The sequence below is a fragment of the Uranotaenia lowii genome, chromosome 1 (assembly GCF_029784155.1).
Source record: "Uranotaenia lowii strain MFRU-FL chromosome 1, ASM2978415v1, whole genome shotgun sequence".
Lineage (NCBI taxonomy): Eukaryota > Metazoa > Arthropoda > Insecta > Diptera > Culicidae > Uranotaenia > Uranotaenia lowii.
The window spans coordinates 208,932,531-208,952,982 of record NC_073691.1 but is presented as its reverse complement, the minus strand read 5'-3'; the positions used below and the strand labels follow the sequence as shown (position 1 = coordinate 208,952,982).

The 20,452-nt window shown below is 38.0% G+C and overlaps 6 protein-coding genes across 8 annotated transcripts in view; 3 read left to right on the top strand and 3 right to left on the bottom strand.

Moving 5' to 3' along the window:
• The window catches only part of LOC129745982 (zinc finger and BTB domain-containing protein 41-like), a 45,232-nt gene extending 27,941 nt beyond the window's left edge, over window positions 1-17,291 (top strand). The window contains exon 4 of the mRNA XM_055739406.1: window positions 17,189-17,291. The gene's annotated coding sequence lies outside the window, so the exon portion shown is untranslated. The remainder of the gene's footprint in view (window positions 1-17,188) is intronic.
• On the bottom strand, window positions 127-3,294 carry LOC129745943 (zinc finger protein 62 homolog). Its single transcript, XM_055739345.1, has 3 exons — window positions 2,104-3,294; window positions 1,437-2,036; window positions 127-940 (listed from the first exon to the last, which is right to left on the bottom strand). The coding sequence occupies exons 1-3, from the start codon at window positions 2,430-2,432 to the stop codon at window positions 370-372; spliced, it is 1,500 nt and encodes a 499-aa protein (XP_055595320.1). The 5' UTR covers window positions 2,433-3,294; the 3' UTR covers window positions 127-369.
• On the bottom strand, window positions 4,687-8,002 carry LOC129745929 (zinc finger protein 226-like). Of its 2 annotated transcripts, none has more exons than XM_055739326.1 (3): window positions 7,204-8,002; window positions 6,487-7,113; window positions 4,687-5,430 (listed from the first exon to the last, which is right to left on the bottom strand). In XM_055739326.1, the coding sequence occupies exons 1-3, from the start codon at window positions 7,578-7,580 to the stop codon at window positions 4,782-4,784; spliced, it is 1,653 nt and encodes a 550-aa protein (XP_055595301.1). In that variant the 5' UTR covers window positions 7,581-8,002; the 3' UTR covers window positions 4,687-4,781. The 2 variants fall into 2 exon arrangements, with proteins under 2 accessions (XP_055595301.1, XP_055595309.1); XM_055739334.1 differs by lacking the exon at window positions 4,687-5,430 and adding an exon at window positions 5,474-6,185.
• LOC129745911 (zinc finger and SCAN domain-containing protein 12-like) lies at window positions 8,889-12,337 on the bottom strand. The gene is made up of 3 exons (XM_055739303.1): window positions 12,138-12,337; window positions 10,667-12,065; window positions 8,889-9,329 (listed from the first exon to the last, which is right to left on the bottom strand). The coding sequence occupies exons 2-3, from the start codon at window positions 12,050-12,052 to the stop codon at window positions 8,982-8,984; spliced, it is 1,734 nt and encodes a 577-aa protein (XP_055595278.1). The 5' UTR covers window positions 12,053-12,065; window positions 12,138-12,337; the 3' UTR covers window positions 8,889-8,981.
• Window positions 14,166-16,383, top strand: LOC129745920 (zinc finger protein 777-like). The gene is made up of 3 exons (XM_055739315.1): window positions 14,166-14,290; window positions 14,355-15,804; window positions 15,861-16,383. Exons 2-3 carry the CDS (start codon window positions 14,377-14,379, stop codon window positions 16,137-16,139), a joined length of 1,707 nt encoding a protein of 568 aa, XP_055595290.1. The 5' UTR covers window positions 14,166-14,290; window positions 14,355-14,376; the 3' UTR covers window positions 16,140-16,383.
• Window positions 17,292-19,012: 1,721 nt separating the features above from the next.
• The window catches only part of LOC129745954 (adenylyltransferase and sulfurtransferase MOCS3-like), a 28,219-nt gene continuing 26,779 nt past the window's right edge, over window positions 19,013-20,452 (top strand). Inside the window, exon 1 of one of the 2 annotated variants that reach the window (XM_055739356.1) lies at window positions 19,013-19,162. In XM_055739356.1, the coding sequence (XP_055595331.1) occupies window positions 19,142-19,162 (21 nt within the window). In that variant the 5' untranslated portion in view covers window positions 19,013-19,141. The remainder of the gene's footprint in view (window positions 19,163-20,452) is intronic. The other variant, XM_055739373.1, reaches the window with a different exon arrangement.

The following is a 20,452-nucleotide window of genomic DNA, read 5'->3' as shown; positions in this document are numbered from 1 at the left end:
GATCGTACAGTACAAGTTTTTCTAAAAAAAAGTTTTGAAAATCAGTTTTTAAAGAAGAAAAAATAGTACAAGTACATAATAGTAAATTTAATAAACATCTAATATCGCCAAGGGCTTGTGATATAGCTCAGTTGGCAAGTCTGTTAGTCTCCTGAGCCGATGTCCGCGAGTCCGCGAGAAGTTATCACGTGGCTTTCTTCACAAAAAAGGTATATGTCATAGGATGTTCAAATAATCTATTTGGAGAAAAGTTAAGTTCATTCATTTAGCATACATGGGAAAACATAAAATATGCTAGTGATTGCTCCACAAACAAGTCATCTTCACGAAGTGTCACCTATTCGCAGCGTTGAATGATTCCATAGAAATCTACATATACTCCTTCGATTGATGCGCCGTCCGGATATGCCGTTTCAGATTGGACCGACATAGATAGTCCTTCCCGCAAAACTCACACCGAAAATTACGCTCCTTGGTGTGCACCGACATATGTACCCGAATCTTCTCTTTGGTGGAGAATTTTACCCCACACAATTCACATTCGATAGTCTTGAAATGTTTCTTTATGTGCATGACCATAGCACTAGCTGTGCAAGCCGCGGTTTTGCCACAATGATGACATCGAAGGTAGCGAGTTTTGTCTTCGTCGTAACTTACAGTGTATTGATCCTTCCAGTCTTTAGGTCTCCGATAGTTGTCGTTTTTTTCGTGAATCTTTTTATGAGTGCAAAGGTTCGCTACACTATGAAATTTGGCGTGACAGACTTCACATTCATACTGCCGTTCGCCATGCTTTTTCAGGTGAATATTATAACCTTCGAGGGAGGTGATCACGGAATCACAAATTTCGCATTTGTATCGATCCTTGTTTTCGTGCGCCCGAGCTATGTGCATCTTCAGTTTGCTGGGCTTGTGAAAAACCTTTTCACATTTGGGGCACCTGAAAGTGTATGAATGTTGTTGTTCTTTTAAATCGAGCCCAGGATCAATGAAAACCGGATACGGTTTTGATGAACATTATAGGTAAATATTAGGTGTACAACAAAGTTTCCGCTGATTTTCAATAGAAGGTTCGAGATCCAGCAGTAAGTGTTTGTCGATTTCGAAATTTCCAAAACGCCAAGAACACATGGTAAACAGATCGCTCTGATGATTAACATGGCGTTCGTAAATTCTTTTTAAGGGTATGTATCAGTCGATCGATATTTTTTTGTATATGTCTTCTCCTATGACGTTTTGGAAACGCCGAAATCGACCAACTTTTATGCTGGAGTAAACTATTGACAACCAGTTGGGCACTAAGTGCTGTCAAAGCGTTTTTTTTAGAAGACAGTAGTTAGTGCACAACTGGTTTGACTCATGATGAGAACAAATACGATATTAATTGCGCACCTTTTTAAAATAATAGGTAGGTATATAACGTATATAACACTTACGGGAGATGCGTTTTATGCTCTCGAAGATGATTTTTGAGCGCCAGTTGGGATCGGCATATTTTTCCGCACTCGTCACACGGTGAAGGACAGGGTGCCCCCTCACCCATGTGATACGATTGCACGTGGATGTCCCGAGCGGTGTTATCACAGTATCGCCGATCGCAGTACGCACATTTGAGGGGTTGTGCGTGCATCTTCTTGTGGTTGTTGAGGGCGCGAGCATTTTTTAGGACCACCGTTTCCATTACACAGCTCGTACACGTTGAGGGAACCATTTCCTGATGAGTGGTCAGATGATCTAGCAGAGCCTTAGAGGAATCGAACGGATCGACGTTACATATGTAGCACTTGTGATCGTGCAGGCGTGGCCTTCCTGGAAGATTTTTCAGCTGCTTCCGTGACATTTTTTCTGGGTCGTGAGCTCGCCTTTTTTTGACTGCTATTCGTGGTGATTGAGGCTGAAGTAATTCTTCCGTGATTGCTTCAGCTTCAGCAGTGTTTGGTTCATCCTTCGCATCGTCACACAATACAAACTCATTGTTCGGCGGAGCAACATCCAAAATATCAATGGATTCTTCCTTGATTACCATATTTAAGTGTCTGTAAAAATTGTAGAAATAATAAATTATTGCAGTTTGCAAACCGTGAAAAAAACAAACAAACTTACTCTGCAGCTGGCATCTTTATCAGTTCCGAATCTAGATTAGAATTATTTTGACATCCTTCGATTATTTCGTTACCGGCATCGTTACTAAAGATCAGGGTCCTGAGCTTCTGATCGTTCTGTCGAAACGTGTCTATGGTATTCTGCATCTTGAGCAGTGTGTTGGCACAGGGCTTACAGATGTTAGAAGGCAAACCATCGTCGTCGGAGATGTTTAGGTGCAGAACTTCAGAGATAATTTTTACCATGTTGCAATGACCGTACTCAAGGAAAATTGACCGCAATCGTAGTTTTTCGGATATGCACATCCGACAGACGGCATACACATTCATTTTACAAAATAGAGTCAATTTAGAGAACTAGGTTGTTGTGTTTTGTTTAGAAAACTTACTGAAGACAGAAATGATAACTAGCAGTAAGCTTGACGCAGTGCTGTCGAATGAAGACGATAACCCGCACCTCACCCTCCACCCACACCATGCGATGGCTATGTTATTTCGTTGAGCTCCCACTTCCCACATCGTTTGGGAGAGTCGAGAGCAAATGTGTAAGCCTCGACCACACTCAGCAACTGGAACTGCGATTCCGGTTGTGGTGAGGCTAATAGAAATTCGTTGCAGCATTTTTTTAACGTTTCGACAAAAAAAAACTGAGCAGTTTTTGAAGAGTTGTAATCGTTTAAGACAAAATTTCATGCCGGAACCAAACAAATCAAAAAAACTATTGTTTTATGTAAGGTACACCGGGGCAAGTGCAAACGGTTTTCACCATAGTTCAATTTTCACATGTCCTAGAAAAATATGTATATGTTCAAAAATTATCAATTATCGTTCGTTGTATCACTAAAATAGTTCTCAACAAATTCCCATTGGTAGTGAAAAATTAAAAAATGTTGGTAAAAAGTAACGGTGCTTTTGTGAAAAAATTTCAAAATTTGCACTTGCCCCGTTTATGGGGGCAAGTGCAAACGCAATACTTTTTCCAAACTAATTCACAGACGAGTCAGTGTATCGGTCTTAAAATGAATTGAATACATGTTCCGGTACGTTTTATCAACTTTGATTAATATGTTTGCTGTTTTCTCGCAATATTGATAACTTTTTGGAACTCCATTTTTGGTGACTGTTGTTTTAAGCAAAAGACCTTCATTTACTAATGCATTAAGGAATTTCGAACATCCGCTTCAGATACAACACTTTGGATACCCCTTCTGACCATTTGAATATAATGCTGAACCATTTTGGTGATGAATTTTCTGAAATGGCTGATGTTGCATGGCTTAAAGGTGCGTTTGCACTTACCCCGGTAGTGTCGTTTGCACTTGCCCCACAGTGTGGGTTGACAAGAGCGAATATTATTTTCACAAATTCGGGGTGTAATGAAAATTTATCAAAAATTTTCTGCTTTCACTTGAATATCAGTCTCAAACACTCACCTTTTAACGAAAATTCGGATTTGAATGCCTTTTTTTTGTAGCCAAAATATGCAAAACAAAAACACACTGTTCATGTCTAGTACGAACTTGAATTCGTGTGTGATCAAACAGTGCCGTGTTTTAAGTGAAAAATTTAAAGAAAGTTTAGTTTATCTATGTCAGATTGTTTGTTTGGGGCTAAATAACAATTTCTAGAAGAAGAAATATTTTTTACTTTTTTTGTAACAGAGAAAAGACGAACGTTTGCACTTGCCCCGAGTTTGCACTTGCCCCGGTGTACCTTATAAGGCATTCTCAGTTTGATGTCAGTCATTCCACATTTTGATTTCCGCCAATGGTATCTACAGCATTTCCGTGACGTCCATTTCTATCACATTCACAAAAATCAAGGAAAATTATGTTTATCTTCAAAAATCCGAGAAAAACTATGGCTATCCAGGTTGTCATGGAGACTTCGAATACTCAGGCAAAACCTGAATAATTCAGGCACTTTGGCATTTCTGCCTACGAGACAAGTTCTAACATAATGAGATAATTTATTGAAAACCCCTTTCCACTATCAAAGAGTAAAACTTACATTCGAATCATCAAAATTATTGGAGGTCTTCATACAAAAAAATGAAATATGTTTGATTTGAAATCAATCATTTTGCTAGTGAATTTAATGAAACTCGGTACATAAGCAATTTTTTTTATATATCGAGGAAAAATATGGTTTTAAAAGACCTTTTTAGCTCTTAAAGTGGTGGCAGGGAGGACGTTAAGGCTTTAAAAAAAAAGTTTATTAAGATTTATTGAATTCAGGGCAAAACGAAGTTTATCGAGTCAGATCGTTTTTTGCAAAAAATATAAGGGATTCGCACTGGAACGCTTTATTGCTTCGGATTACAATAAATTTTTCTGAACCATCATTTAGTATTTTAGTTTAGTAGTACCTATTAGATATTTTGTTCAGTAACTTCCAACTCAATTTAAATTTCAAGCAAATGTAATTTAAACCAGAGCCATAAAAAATAGTTATAAAAATTTAATTTTTAACAGAACTTTCTGTAACAGTTTAACTACCTACTACTACAGTATTACCTAAATATAAAAAGTTATAACACATGAGTGTATCATCTTTGGACAAGAGATGTAAATGTCATTAAACAGAATTTGAAGGAAATAGAATTTAATTTTATCCTCGAATTGAAGCGTTTATTTTACGTTTAATAATAATTTCAATGCCATCACTCAAAACCCCAAATTAATACCCCGGCAATTGTATGCTTATTTCAACGATGTCGGGTCCATTAAGCGGGGCCGATGGTAGCGCTACTGTCCCACTAGCAACTTCTTTCGGCAGATGAGTGTTTTTTAAATGTCGCCGTAAATTAGTACGGGTTGGGTAGGTCTTCCCGCAAAACTCACAAGCAAAGTTTTTTTCCTTGGTATGAACAACCATGTGTACTTTCAACCTCTGCTGGGTACAGCACTTAAACTCGCACAACTCACACTGAATTGTTTTGAAGTGCTTCTTGATATGGCTGACGATGGCGCTCACCGAACTGGTAAAGGATTTGTTGCAAACTTTACACGTGTTAGTGCGTTTTCCGCTCTCATCGAACTTTACCGTATAATGACCTTTCCAGTCGTTCGGCTTCCGGTAATTATCGTGCTTTTCGTGTATTTTTCTGTGCGATATCAAGTTCGCAATGCTATGAAATTTGGTCTGACACACCTCACATTCGTAGAGTTTCTCACCATGTTGCTTCAAATGGATATTGTACCCCTCAAGTGATTTGATAACGGCTCCACAGATGGCACATTCGTGTCGGTCACTTTGGTCGTGTACGCGGGTGATGTGCAGTTTCAGTTTGCTTGGCTTTGGAAACATTTTGTCGCAGCTAGGGCACCTGAAAATTGTAAAGCAAAATAACAATTCAAATAAGTAGACTTGACATCGGAATTAACACGAAACGTTATTCTAAAAATGGAAATTTCTTTTCTGTTAGAAAAAAAAACAATCTATTATCATTTTCAGATTATTTTTACACGACGCATAAAACCCTATTGATGTCTAATTACAGGTTTCACATTAACCCCTTTGGAATGATGTACAGTTCTGATGTGGCGATTGAGATTTGACTGACACGGATAATGCTTTCCACAAAGCTCACAATGATAGTTTCTTTCCTTAGTGTGAACTACCATGTGCCCTTGCAGATAGTTGTTTGTGGAAAATTTCATTCCACACACCTCGCAGGTGAATGTTTTAAAGTGTGTTTTGATATGCGACACGAAAAGATTTGTCGAACATGCCGCCTTTTTACCGCAGTGATTGCAGGTAAAAGTTCGACTTCCATTGGTTTCGTGACTCACGGTGTAGTGATTGTTCCAATCTCGCTTCGGTGGTTGGTAGTTTGCATTTTTCACGTGCACCTTCCGGTGAGCACATAGATTTCCTATGTTGTGGAACTTGATATGACAGATGTCGCATTCATATTCCTTTTCGCCGTGGATCTTTAAGTGGTTGTTGTAGCCTTCCATCGACGCCAGAACTGCGTGACAAATTTCACAAGTGTAAGTGTTCGTCCGAGGTTCGTGGATGCGGCCAAAATGTCTTTTCAATAAGCTGGGCTTATGAAAAATTTTGTCACACTGAGGACACCTGTGGGATCGGATTGTTGTATAATGAATATTTCGCATCTACTGAGTTATCAGCTTCATGAATCTTGCTCTTCTATAATCCATTGAATGCTCTTAATATATTTTTACATTGTGGATTGTGGAAGTCCCCCTGTGTATTTTTTTTTTATAGGTATGTATGTCTCGAATTCTAAATTAGATTTTATTATATATATCTGATATACTTAAAATAAAAAAACTACAGTCGTTCAATTTGAAAAACCTCTACCAAAAATATTAAATATTTATTAAATGCTTTAGACACATGTTTAAAGCATACTTACTTAAGTTGAGTCTTATGCTCTCGTAGGTGATTTTTGAGTGCCGTTTGAGATTTGCACACTTTGCCACACAGGTCGCACGGAGATGGACAGGGTGCTCCTTCGCCCATGTGGTACGACTGCACGTGCAGCTCCCGGGCGGCATTGTCGCAGTATCTTCGATCGCAGTACGAACACTTGAGAGGCTGAGCGTGCATCTTCTTATGGTTATTCAAGGAACGGGCATTTTTAAGCACGATCGTTTCCATAACGCAGTCGGAACAAGTGTATGGAAATATACCTTGGTGCTGAATGGTTAGATGATCTAGCAGGTTTTTGGCCGATCCTAAAGGTTCGCTATTACAAATGTAACAGATGTGATCGTGTAGCCTCGGTCTTCCAGGAAGATGTTTCAATTGATTGCGTGACATCCGTTCAGGATCACGAGCTCGTTTCTTTTTGATTATTTTCGGCTTCTTCGGTATCACCGTGTTTTGAGGGATAAATTGATCATCATCATCATCATCTTCAAGGTATTCTTCCTCTATTGGCAGTTCACTTGAGTCGTTTGTATCGTCTATTTGCTCACGAATTTCCTTTGCTGTTTCGATAATATCTTCGGGCTCGTCTTTGATCAAACAATCTACGTCGCTGTTTGTTGAGAAAAAAGGGTTAATTAATAAACTAGTGCGTCAATCTTTAACTGTGGTCAGTGCTTTAACATTGCACTGTGGTACTTACACTGTCGCTAGTTCCATTGTTATCATCTGTTCGTCGTTGTCCACGTTCCCAACATCCAACTCGACCTCGCTTTCTTTAATACCATCGCAAACATCACTCTTCTCACATATGACGATTGTTTCACCTTTAAGAATAAGTTCCCTCAACTTCTGGTCGTTTTGCCGGAAGGCTTCGATGGTGTCTCCCATTTTGAGGATAGTTGTAGCACACGGTTTACATACGTTCGGTGGCAGTCCATCGTCTTCGGATATCTCCAAACGGAGAACATCGGTTATGATCTGCATCATGTTGCTATCGTTGTATTCGAGAAAAATTGATCGCAATCGCAATTTTGCGGATATGCACATCCGACAGACGGCGTACACATCCATTAGCATACAAATTAATTAATAATCACAACTTTTGTTTCTATTTTTCGTATCAAAATTTGCAATTGCAATGAACCCGAGAACGAAATTGTTTTGCTTTCACTCGCGATATGGGCATAGGCTGCCTGCCTGTCACATTTGAGTTTTCCTTTTCTCCCCCTCCCAGACAGTACATATGTATTGAGTTCCATTGAAAATGAGTTCCTTCTTTTCAAAGACCGTACATCAGGCGTCGCATTATGGAATACCAAGTACATCAAATATTATGAAAATTTTCACAGATTATACACAAGATATGAACTTAAATCTAGGTCTTTCGTCAATTGCACTAAAATTTCCATCATTTAGAATATAGGAAATTAAACTGGTTATTAAAAAACTGCTAAAAGTACAAAAGTCCTTCTTTTCAAAGACCGTACATCAGGCGTCCCATTAGGGGATACCAAGTACATCAAATATTATGAAAATTTTCACAGATTATACACAAGATATGAACTTAAATCTAGGTCTATCGTCAATTGCATTAAAATTTCCATTATTTAGAATATAGGAAATTAAATTGGTGATTAAAAAACTGCTAAAAGTACAAAAGTACTGACCTAAAAAACGTAGGTCCTTAAAGTTCAAACTGCTTTGCCATAAGTAACCGATTTTCACAAACTTTATCTTATTATTATCTTAATATATTACTTAAAGTGCCTGCGGCGATGTGTGGTTGTCAGTTCGCTCAACTATCGTGCTTTTTGTTGTTGAAGAACCAGCCAACTAATGCGAAGTGAGTTGGTAGTTTTTCGAACATTTTTTTCTTCTAAACCATCGAAATAAAATATTTATCTAATAATAAAATCAAAGTTTGTCTGAATGTGAAAACAGAATAATATACCTATAATCACAGAAAACAGACGTACAAGCTCGAACAAAAAACCGTCAAAAAAGTGTGTAAAATTTCAAATGCTATCACCAAAAAAATACGTTAGAAACTGACTGCAAACAGTGCCATCTATTGCGCCATTCAGGAGTTTCATATCAACTTTAAAGTGCCCAGTTTTCGAAAAGGCGTAATCGTAGTCAAAAACAAAAATTAGTTCAAAAAGGGTGCGGGGATTTTTACACAAGTTTCGTGGGCTAGCTTGTACGTCTGTTCTCTGTGCTATAATTGCAATGCACTTTTAATCGGTTTACTTTGCCATGAAGGAAGGTTAGAAAATCACATTAGAAAAAAATCATTCAACAAAATTGTTGCCTCTAATTTTTACTCCTTACATTAAAGTAAAACTAAAAAAATGTATGACACAAAAAAAAATTAACTTCAAAGTGTAATAGTCGGTAGTTTCTGAGATCTACCTTATATAAACAGCTTTTTTATTATATATTCTTATCTACTTAAAATAAGGTATCTACATCATGTTTCTACATACTTCGATCTTCAATGATCGAATCTACAAACGACGACGGCTGGTCAATACTGAACAATGCTGTCTCCAGAGTCAATCTGTCACTTTCGGAAACCGGTTCCGTGATTGGCATTATCGAAACACTGGTAATGCCATCGTCCTCGTGCCTCTTAGCTATGTGCCTTTTAAGAGCATTGCTGTTTGTGAACCGCTTCGGGCACATGGCACAATAGATCAATGACGATTCATCGTGGAGTTTTTTGTGCCGGTACAGCGTTTCTTTCGAAATCAGAATGGCCTGGCAGACGTCACAGGAATATCGTATCTTCTCATGAACTATATTAACGTGGCGCAGCATTTCAGACTGAAATATAAATATTTAAAATTAAACGAGAAAATCGTTTTTTTTTTTGTATATTTAATATTAAATAAAACTTATAACAGAAATCATCTATCCAAATTGAAAACGTACTTAATATAAACGCAGATAACGGTTTTACAAATACCGTTTACCGAAATGAACCATTTACCGGACTACTATTTACCGGTATGATATTTGTCTAATTAAGAATTTTTAAGTACAAATCCATAATTGTATCCCGTTTATCCGAAAGGCGAAAACTTTTACCCAGAATGATTTTTGGGCAAGGTTTAAGTATTCTGGGCTGACCAGTGAGCGTTTTAAAAATCGTGTTGATAGCCAACATCTCACGCTGCGCGTTCGGACTTGAAAGACATATTGGCCTTCACGCTGTCGCATGGCGGCATTCTAGGGAATTGTTTACGGGGAGATGGATTACAACCCAAAGCTATACATATTAACGAAAATCCGGTAAATGGTATAGACCGGTAAATGGGGTCCTATATTATAAGGTAACATAAATTATAAGGTAACATAAAATGTTGCTAAACATTAAAATACATAAGTTTTTTTTCAATTTACCGATTTTCTAGGTTTAATCAAATCCCTAGGAAGGCCCCGTGTTTCTAGGTTTACCCAAAGCTAGGGACAATCCCCTAGCCCGGTCCGCAACGCGAAGCGTAAGGACCATACTTCATTTTAGTTCGAACGCGAAGCGTGAGGAGGCTTCCTCGAAATTTTGATTCATCATTTTAGGACGGCCACGTCTTTCTACGTTTTTTCAAAGCCCTAAGAAGGCCCCGTGTTTCTAGGTTTACCCAAAGCTAGGGACAATCCCCTAGCCCGGTCCGCAACGCGAAGCGTAAGGACCATACTTCATTTTAGTTCGAACGCGAAGCGTGAGCCTCCTCGAAATTTTGATCCATCATTTTAGGACGGCCACGTCTTTCTAGGTTTATTCAAAGCCCTAGGAAGGCCCCGTGTTTCTAGGTTTACCCAAAGTTAAAGACAATCCCCTAGCCCTGTCCGCAACGCGAAGCGTAAGGACCATATTTTATTTTAGTTCGAACGCGAAGCGTGAGTAGGCTTCCTCGAAATTTTTATCCATCATTTTATGCCAAACGGCCATTATGCCAAATGACCATTATGCCAAACGACCATTATGCCAAACGACTTTATGCCAAACGACTTTTATGCCAAACGGCTTTATGCCAAATGACTTTATGCCAATCGGTATATAATCGGTAAATGGAATTCCAGTAAATATATATTACAGTCCGGTAAATGGTACTTCCGGTGAATGAAATTCCGTAAACATTATACAAGCGCAGATAACATACCTTAGTGTAGAAGAATTTCCCACAGTGCATGCACCGAACATCTTTAGTTTTATTGTGAAATTTAATGTGTAAAGCAAGGGAACCGGCCGATGAAAGTTGTTTGCCACATATGCTACATAAATTACTGCTCGTCATATCTTTAGCGTTACGATACACCCTGGAATTGGTGCTCTTGTGACTAGGCAAATGATACCATAATCGATTACGTGCTTCGAAATATTCGTTGCACAGCGGACATTTAATGTTCTTCCGTCGGCCCATCTTGATCAGTTCATCCGGCAAAGTTTCTCCTTTTTCATTATTGTAAAATTTATCCTTGTGTAAAGTCCATAAATGGTAGCGATATCCAGCCATAGATTTCACTGTTTTATCACAGATCGAACAAGTGTATGGCTTATATCTAAGTGATTCCTCACTTCCAATCAATAAGCAAGATTTTCTATGTTTGCTCATGAGATCTTTCTTTCTGAATGTTTCTCCACAGTCCAAACAATCATATGGCCTCGGGGCACAGCTTTTGGTATGTTTATTTTGCTCTAACTTTGCCATCAGTATGTCAACATATCGGTCTGTTCGTTCCTCTTTCGTTTCGCCGTCATGGAAAGATGTTGGATCAAATGGTTCAGTATCATCGTCAGACTCCACTAGAGAAAAGCCTTCGTCGTTTTCACTTCCAGCAGCATCAGAAGCATCTTTAAAGCTCTCAGAAATTTCAGGTTGATTTACTCTTAATTTAGAAGCTAACTGTGTTTGACCATTGTGACAAATTTTAATGAATTGCATAAATCCGGTAAATTCACTGTAGCAATTTTCGCAAACATGTCTAAATGCTGCCAGTATAGGGTCTTGAACAAGGCACATTGTGATTGCTATTTTTACATTATCATCCTCGCCAAAGTTGTCCAGATCACTTTTGTATTCGCTTTCACTTTTAACACCGCACAAACGGCAGAAAGCATTGACATCTAGCTGTAGTATTTCTGACTCAAACTCCATTGAGCTCGTTTCATCCATAACTAGGACATTCTCAACAGATTGGTTTAGTTCAGATTTTCGTTTGAGTTTATCTTTTCTTGAAATTGTTTTGCGTTTTACTCTTACGACAGTTTCTTGCTTGGGTTGTTCCGCTTTTGGGACCTTCCAGTACAAATTAAGCGACGGTACCGCTCGACTTTGTGTCGGATTAACAAAAACGTCCTCTGGGTTAAAATGCTTCTCGCACACCGTTGCGTTTTTCGGAGGTACGTAATTTTCAGACCGACCACAAGCCCGCAACCACGCAACCATCAGACCCTTGTTTTCACGAGGAAAATTGTACGAGCGAATACCACGCTCGTAATAATCTTTATGGGTTCGACAACCCACTACGGAACAAGTCCGAGGCATTGAAAATATAAATCTGCAAATATTTACATAAAACATGCAGTTAAGGCAAATAGGAATTGCTTTGTTTCTTGTTGAATAAACTTACCTACAGAACTTATCCTGTGAAATTTTTCTTCCCGGAAGCCTTCAACTTTCGAAACTTCAAAAAGTCAGGTGTACGAAATATTTGTTTGTTTTGAGTGAGATATCTCAAACTTTTTACCAGGTTAATCACTACGTTATACTAATGCATCGAGTTTTTAATTTACTATCGTGCAGAATAGTATGCAACATGCATTTACAGAATATTATTGCGGAAATTGCACCTATTTAGATTCCTGTGCAAATAATTTCCACGCAGAAATATTTTCGCACTGACGCACACATAGACAACCCGTGTCAGTTTTTCAAATCAGCCGTTGCTCGCTTCTGATATTCGAATCACATTTCCAAACGGCATAATCGTTATTGTTTTGGCGAAAATTATTATGAAATGCGAACCAAGGAGTTCAATAACGAAAATTGACCTATCAACAAATGAAAAGAAACGAGCAGAAAACAGAATGCATTCTGTACATTCGGGTACAGAATGTAAGTGGAACAAATTAATCATGCATATTCGGGCTATTATCAATTACTGAAAAATTAGCCAAAAAATTATGGATTCACTGACAATTTTTACTGACACACCAGCTAGTCGCAATTGTTTTTATTTCAATTTTATCCAAAGATGTAAAGAATATCAATATGTGTCATTGTCTATGTATTGGTCTGTGAGCAGATTTTACTGCGCGCAAATTATTTGCACGGGGGTCTAAATAGGTGCAATCTTCGCAGTTTGTTGAAGACGGCAACGGTGCGTATGAAAGTTGATTTTTTGGTAGAAATAATTTGAAGTAACTGAACTCTGATGTTGGTCCTTTTTTTCATATAGTCCCTTTTCAACTTTTAGCACATGATAGTTTATATATAGAATGTGATTGTGTTAGTGAGTGCGGAATTCTTACCTGTCAAATCAGATTCTCTCAATAGTCTAAAAATTCATGCAATTGACAATATAGAAAAATATGAATATTATGGATGAAAGTACACGAAATCTGTACCAACACGTGAAAAGGATCTATCTCCAAAAGTAAACAAAAACCATTTTCAGTACCTCGCGATAGGCCAACACTTGCACTACTTAACGGTAAAACCCTTTTGAGAAAATAATATTCCGTTACATTGAAAACTCAATTTGAGTAAAGGATCTATAAACATTCTAAAACCAGAACTGTCATTACATTCATATACACCCTTTACTCCGGAACAATTTTTCGCTACTACTCCGCAAACAAACTCAAGATAATCAATTCGACTCTTTATTCAACATAAAAACATAATTGTAAATGTATGCGAGCTTAAAACTAAAGCTCAAAATAAGAAAATAGCAAAGGGGGTAAAAACAGGTTAGACAAAATATTACGTGAGCTAGGTTCTATCTACGATAGCGCGTTGTTTTTTTCATGAAAATTGATATTCCTCTATTCTAACATGGGATGCTTCTTAAAAATCGTTTGTCTTTCATAAAAACCAAAAATTTGAAGTGATTTTTAATTAGCGATTTAAAATAGGTTGTATTTTTTCAAACGCGCTTTTCTTGATACGCCATATATGGAGATAGATGCTTTTTATGTGTTGGTAAAGATTTGACACTTTATTCAACATAAAAACATAGTTACAAATGAACGCGAGCTTAAAACTAATGCTAGAAATGAGAAAATAGCAAAGGGTGTATAAACAAAGGAGACAAAATATTACGTGAGCTAGGTTCTATCTACGATAGCGCGTTGTTTTTTCACTAAAATTAATATTCCTCTATTCTAACGTATAGAGGATGCTTCTAAACATCGTTTGGCTGTCATAAAATGCAAACATTTCAAGTGATTTTTAATTAGCGATTTAAAATAGGTTGTATTTTCTTCAAACGCGTTTTTCTCGATTCGCCATATATGGAGATACATCCTTTTCACGTGTTGGTACAGAAATAAATTATTTGTTATTTATAATAGAAAAAAAATTACTCAAAGAATAATAATAAATAGTTTACGAATTGGTTGAAAATTAGCTGAAAACTTCAATGTTTTTCTAAGCGTGTAAAAGAAGCTGCATGTAAACAGTGCAAACAATTAATTTGCGGGCTTCAAAAAATATTGAAAAAAATATTTGTTGCTTAAACTGTACAACTATTTTGATTGAACATTACCTTCATTAAATAATGTAAGTATTACTTTTGCGGATATGTGTTTATAAAAAGTAAAGGCATGACCGCATTACATTCCAGAAACTACCACACCAACAACAAGATGCCTCGAACGTGCTCAGTGCTTGGTTGTCAAACGCACAAAAAGTATTTCGAGCGGGGAGTCCGGTCATTTGACTTTCCTAGGAAAGATCCGGAATTGATGGCCGCATGGATACGTGCTTGTGGGCGAGAGCAGAACTTCGTTCCAGCGAAGACTGCTTCCGTGTGTGAGAGGCATTTTACAGAAGAGGAGAAAAATCCAAATCCTCGAATACGCGAAGCAGTACCCTCTCTTAACCTTTATTGGAAACTACCGAAAGAACCGACAATGGATGTCTCACAGACAGGAAGCGTCATTACATCTAGAAGGAAAAGATCAGCGATCGAGAAAAAGACTAAACCTGTTAAAACTTTTGATCGCATAGTAGAAAGTGTACTAGTGCAGGAAGCAAACAGCACAATGCAGTTTGAAACTGAAGTCCTCTTTTATAATTTGAATCAATTTTGCCGGACGTGTGGCATCAAATGTGAAGAAGGTCAACATTTTGAAATGGGCAATCTTGGAAGTGACGACAATGTTGAAACACTTAAAACTCTCTGCATTACGCAGGACCCATTACTGGATCCAATATCATTCATTTGTGAAAAATGTTACCAGGAATTCACATCTTTTTTGCAGTTTGTCGTCATTTGTAAGAACGGACAGCAAAGCTTAATTTCAAGACTACAAGCTAATCAATTGTCTGTCAAGGAAGAATGCTTGCCCACGGTTGGAGATGCAAGCGCTTTGGAGAGCGATATAGAGCCTGATCAATCGGACAATGATTTACCACTTTCTAGATCCAACAGTCCTATAGATGACATCGTAGATGCTGAAAAAATGGATCAATACGTAGACAAATTGATGGAAGAGATCAAAATGTCTAAAAAACATATGTTCAATAGACCGCACGATTGTATTGACTGTGGTGAAATCATGAAAGGAAAAATGCAGTTCAAAAGGCATAGACTTACATGTCCGCTTATAGGAAGTGAGAACTCTCTCAGACATACTCCTTACACGTGTTCACTTTGCAATAAAACTGTTCGTTCTATCGTTGGCTATCGTTGCCATCTTTGGAAGATGCATAAAAATCTCGTTCTCCGCCCGAAGCAGATCGACAAACCTTTGCCTGAGGAACTGATCAAGATGGGTGAACGGCGACAGATAGTGTGCCCTCTATGCCAAAAGCGCTTTGTGCTCTACTGCCAATTAATGTACCACCTACCGAGTCACAAAAGCACTAATCAACATAAAGGTATCAATCAATACACAATTCTTGATTCAAGGGACGGTCTCGAAGAAAGAAAACAAGAACCTGAACCAAAACCTTTGTGTAGTATTTGTGGTAAAAAGATATCACCTGCAGCGTTGCCGCTGCATATGAAATTCCATCTCAAACAGAAAGATTTTAAGTGTAAAGAATGTGGGAAGTTATTCTACAGTAATGTAAGTAACAGCAGTCGTACTTTTAGTTTTTGTGTTGAGATTGTTTCTTTTTCCAGAATCAATTACAAATTCACGTAGACCAGAAGCATAAGAAAATTCGTTATTCCTGTGATGTTTGTGGTGCTAGTTTGGCAACCAAAGCGACTCTGTACAGACATAAATTACTGCATAATGAGGCAGCCCTTATATACTGTGAGATTTGTCCGGAACGATCGAAACGATTTACTAACAGGGATGCCCTCAGGCGACATATGAACAAACAGCACAACTGTGTCAACGGAGCCGAAGGCGTAACGCAGTTGGCTGAGATGTTGGCACCAGAAACGGCCCTGTGATGTTCGATTCCTGCATGTTAGAATGAGCATTCTGCAGTGTCTGGCATTAAAGCGCTAATCGCACATAAGTCTGCTCGTTTTTTATAAGCAAACATTTATAACGGAGGCAATCAAACAAAAGTGCTGATATATGGTATTTTCCACCAGGCCAGGCGGGGCGTGGAGCTAATTAACGATTAGCGTTTTTATGTAAAACACTGGTACTCCGCTGTTATGTTTGAATATAAAATGGCCTTTTAATCTATTAAGATTTATACGAAGCTATTTGAGAATTTCCCAGTCCGCAAGTCGTTCGGTTTTAAACACTTCGAAAGCTTATTTGACATTATACTTAGTAAGATTAGTGTTGTCAGGAAATATCAGCGTTTATACGATATTGTAATTATTGTTAAAGTTTATTTATTTTTTGAAACAAATATTTGCATGCTCGTAGAAAATCTATGTACCTATTACCTACTATCATAACCATAATGGTTGTTGCAACGGTTAGCTTATCTATGGTGTTAGGGTTACTTAAAACATGTTTTGAACTTCCGGATAGAATGAAAGACCTCAACTCGTTGCATCGATCAAAATAATATTTGTGAACCGATATTGGTCCAAACGGTACATAATTATCGGATTTTTTTTTAAATACACATTTTACGTCACAATTCAAAGTACCTCACTACCCGATTATGAATCGATTCCGTTGACCGTGTAGTAGCGAAAATCGATGTCACAACAAAATATGAATAATGTTTGTTATTGTCTATTTGCTGATGAATTCTGCACAACAGTGATTATAAATTGCTGAACACAATTTAAGGACTCAATATTGCGAAAAGTACGGCTGCAGTAAGCTCAAATAACTAAGTAACTTACGCTTAAAATAAAACAATAAAGGTAAAACAATTTTTTTTTTTGGAAAAATATCTACAAGGTATAAAATTTCATTTGAATTGAGCAATACTTGCGGCCGAATTAGTGGTGTTATATATGAATTATAATTTCATCAAATCAGCATTAAGTATTTGGTAGTGCTTTTAATTTTTTTTTCATTTTTCTAGCACCACAAAATGGTAAAAGCATGTGCGGTCCTAAATTGCCTCTCCAATCGTTATTTCTACGAAGGCATCTACATGTACCCGTTACCTAGAGAAAACCCGGACCTTTTATCGACTTGGATGCGTGCTTGCCGACGTCCGGAGGGATATATTCCTCCCGGGTATATGTTTGTTTGTGAGAAACACTTTGATCATTCAGTTGTAACCAGAAACTCTCGGGATACCCGAGGTAAACTGTTAGTAGGCGCGGTACCAACACTGAACTTAGACTGCGAACTCCAACCTGCGGTCGAAAAGCATTCAGCACCTCTTAATCCCGAAAAAGGATGCAAAATGAAAAAGCACCTGAAGCTAGAAAATGTCGGTAATCGAAAAACTAGTAAAAGAAAACTAAAAAGTTATCTGACGGAGAGAACGATAGACATCAATGAAGCGAAAGAAAAAGCTTCTGCAAAAGTATTAAACACAAGAAAAAAGAAACGACAAAAACTGGAAGAAATAGAGGAAGTTGTAGTGGATGGCGGTGGTTGTTCAGCCGAAGTAGAATTTGAAGAAGAGAACTTGGATCTTAATATGTATGCTTATTGTCGGCTTTGTTGTGTAAAGTATGAATATGGTAATAACCGTAGTTTGGGCAGCTTGGGAGACGATGAAACCGTATCGTGCTTACTGAGTATAAGTTTGATTGAATCACCTGCACTTACATCAGCCCAACAAATATGTATGTTATGTTACGACCAGTTTACGGATTTTGTTCAATTTCTCAAAGTATGTCATCGCGGTCAGTTGAATTTAATGCTACAACTGTCAGATCAGCAAGTTAAACCACAAAATAAATCCACTAATGAATTACATCTAGCTGAAGAGAGTTCTATTAAACAAGGAGAGCAGTTTGAAGAAGATACCGGCTCATATATGGAGGAAAGCGACTCTGATCTTTCTGAGAATATAGAACAAAATGACCCTGTTGACACAGGACCGGAATCAGAACTACCAACTAACAATTTTGAAAGTAGCGATCCTGCGAAAACGATAGACTATATTGATCAGTTGATAACAGAAATGGATCAATTAAAGTTTAAGAAACATAAACATAAACCAGGCAGGGATTACGAGTGCAATGATTGTGGTAAGGTTTTTCAGCGCAGTCACGTGCATAGAGCTCACCGGAAACATTGTTCGCTGGTCGGGAATCCACTTTCACTACGGAATAAACGTTACGATTGCCCGCTTTGTCCCAGAACGTCCATTCAATCGCTCAGCGGTTTTCGCTACCATTTATGGAATATCCATCGAGGGATAATACAACCAAACGGTAATAACGACCACGTACCGGAAGAACTGATGAAGATGTATATAAGAAAATCCTACCCATGTTCGTTGTGCAAAGATACTTTCGGTTCCCGAAATCAGCTGCGCTACCACCTATTGACACATAAACGAATCCTACAGGGCGGTCCGGGCTTCAGAAAACGCTTCAGTGATCACCCGAACGCGTCCTATTCAGTGTTATGTAATTTTTGTGGAAAAACCATGAATTCGCTTGCAGCCCTCGAGTTGCACATGAAATTTCATAAGAAGCAAAAAGATGTCAAATGCGAAAAGTGTGAAAAAATGTTTTACCAAACTGTAGGTTATTTTTATAAATCGCCTGTGAAATACGTTTTAACACAATCCTTACGTTACAGCATGATATGCAGATACATATGGAATCGGTTCACTTGAACATCAAACACCCGTGTGATATCTGCGGCAAGGTGCTAGCGGCCAAGAAACTGTTAGCCAATCATAAGCGGTTGCACGATGAATCAGCTCTTAGGAGGTGTCCCTACTGCCCCAAGGCATACACCCAGAACTCAGCCTTAAAGTATCACATGAACAAACATCACAGCTTGATACCGGAACCGGTGAAAGGAGGTTTTGACGGTGTTATTTTAAAGGAAGACAAACAAATCGATGTTGGTGCAACTACAGTGGGTAAATCGACTTCTGATTTCACAATTTTTTAGAGTTAATTTGGATATGAAGACTGAAGGAATTAGAGCATAATGCTCCAAGTAATATGTTTCAAAAGTCACCCAGCTACCTTGAATCGGATTAAACATCAAATCATTTTTCCTGAGATATTGCAGTTATCACCTTGCGTTGAAAAAGGGTAACTTTTAGCAAAACGCGTATGGTTTATGAGAGTAGTCAGAGTGAAGTGAACATTTATTTAAAAATCAATGCATAGCCTACTGATAATTATATAAATTCATAGGTTACTTATTCAACAGTAACAAACTGCGGAGTCAGAGAGTCAGGTAAGCTAGATATGTAGATTATTAAATTTGTATTTCGAAATCGGCTTTCTAGTATCTGCCGATTGATATTCACATTGTCTGTGTAAAATAGAATTGGTATTTGCGAGAAGAAGAGAGAAGTTTTTTCTTCTTTGGCTCCGGCTAGCTCATTCAATTCAGCCAAAGAGAATAAGGAACTGTTTCCGAAATAAAATTTAACATGTAATTTAGATTAAATTAATTTGCTTTTATTTTGGCCATGCCACTTTGCTCAATTTATGAGAGCAGGAAATTCTTCTCGCCAAACATCTACTGTGTTCAAAATAATGAATGGGCACTTAAGCGGGCCCACAGAGAACAGACGTACAAGCTATTTCACGAAACTTGTGTAAAATTTCCAACGAACATTTTAACCAGTTTTTCCTTTTTAGCTTAGTCACCAGATGTCTCCAAATACACCAAAGAGAACTGTGAAAATTTGATTTGTAACTTTTGAACGGCTCAATAGATGGCACTGTTTCAAGTCAATTTTCAACGTATTTTTTGGGTGTCAGCATTTGAAATTTTACACTTTTTTAAAGATTTTTTGTTCGAGCTTGTACGTCTGTTCTCTGTGGCGGGCCATAGACTACACAAATGGCCTGCACAAATTCGATGATTCCATGACGATTGTTTGTTCTATGCTCGCCCACACACTATACAAACATTTTTCACGCGAACACAAACGATTGCTGGCGAAAATAGCAACAGCAACAATAAAAACCATCTCCACCCCGGCTGGGAGGATGGTTTGTACAAAATATTTCGATCCCGACCGATTTTACTCCAACCGTTTGGGCGCTCATTCAAGCAGTGCCATACACTATGCAAAACGTGTTTACAGCGACAAAATTTCATCGCATTTGTACAAATGTTGTGTAGTCTGTGGCCCGCTTTACATTATAGCCTCTAGGCCTCTCCGGCATGGCATCGAATTTCGAATCGG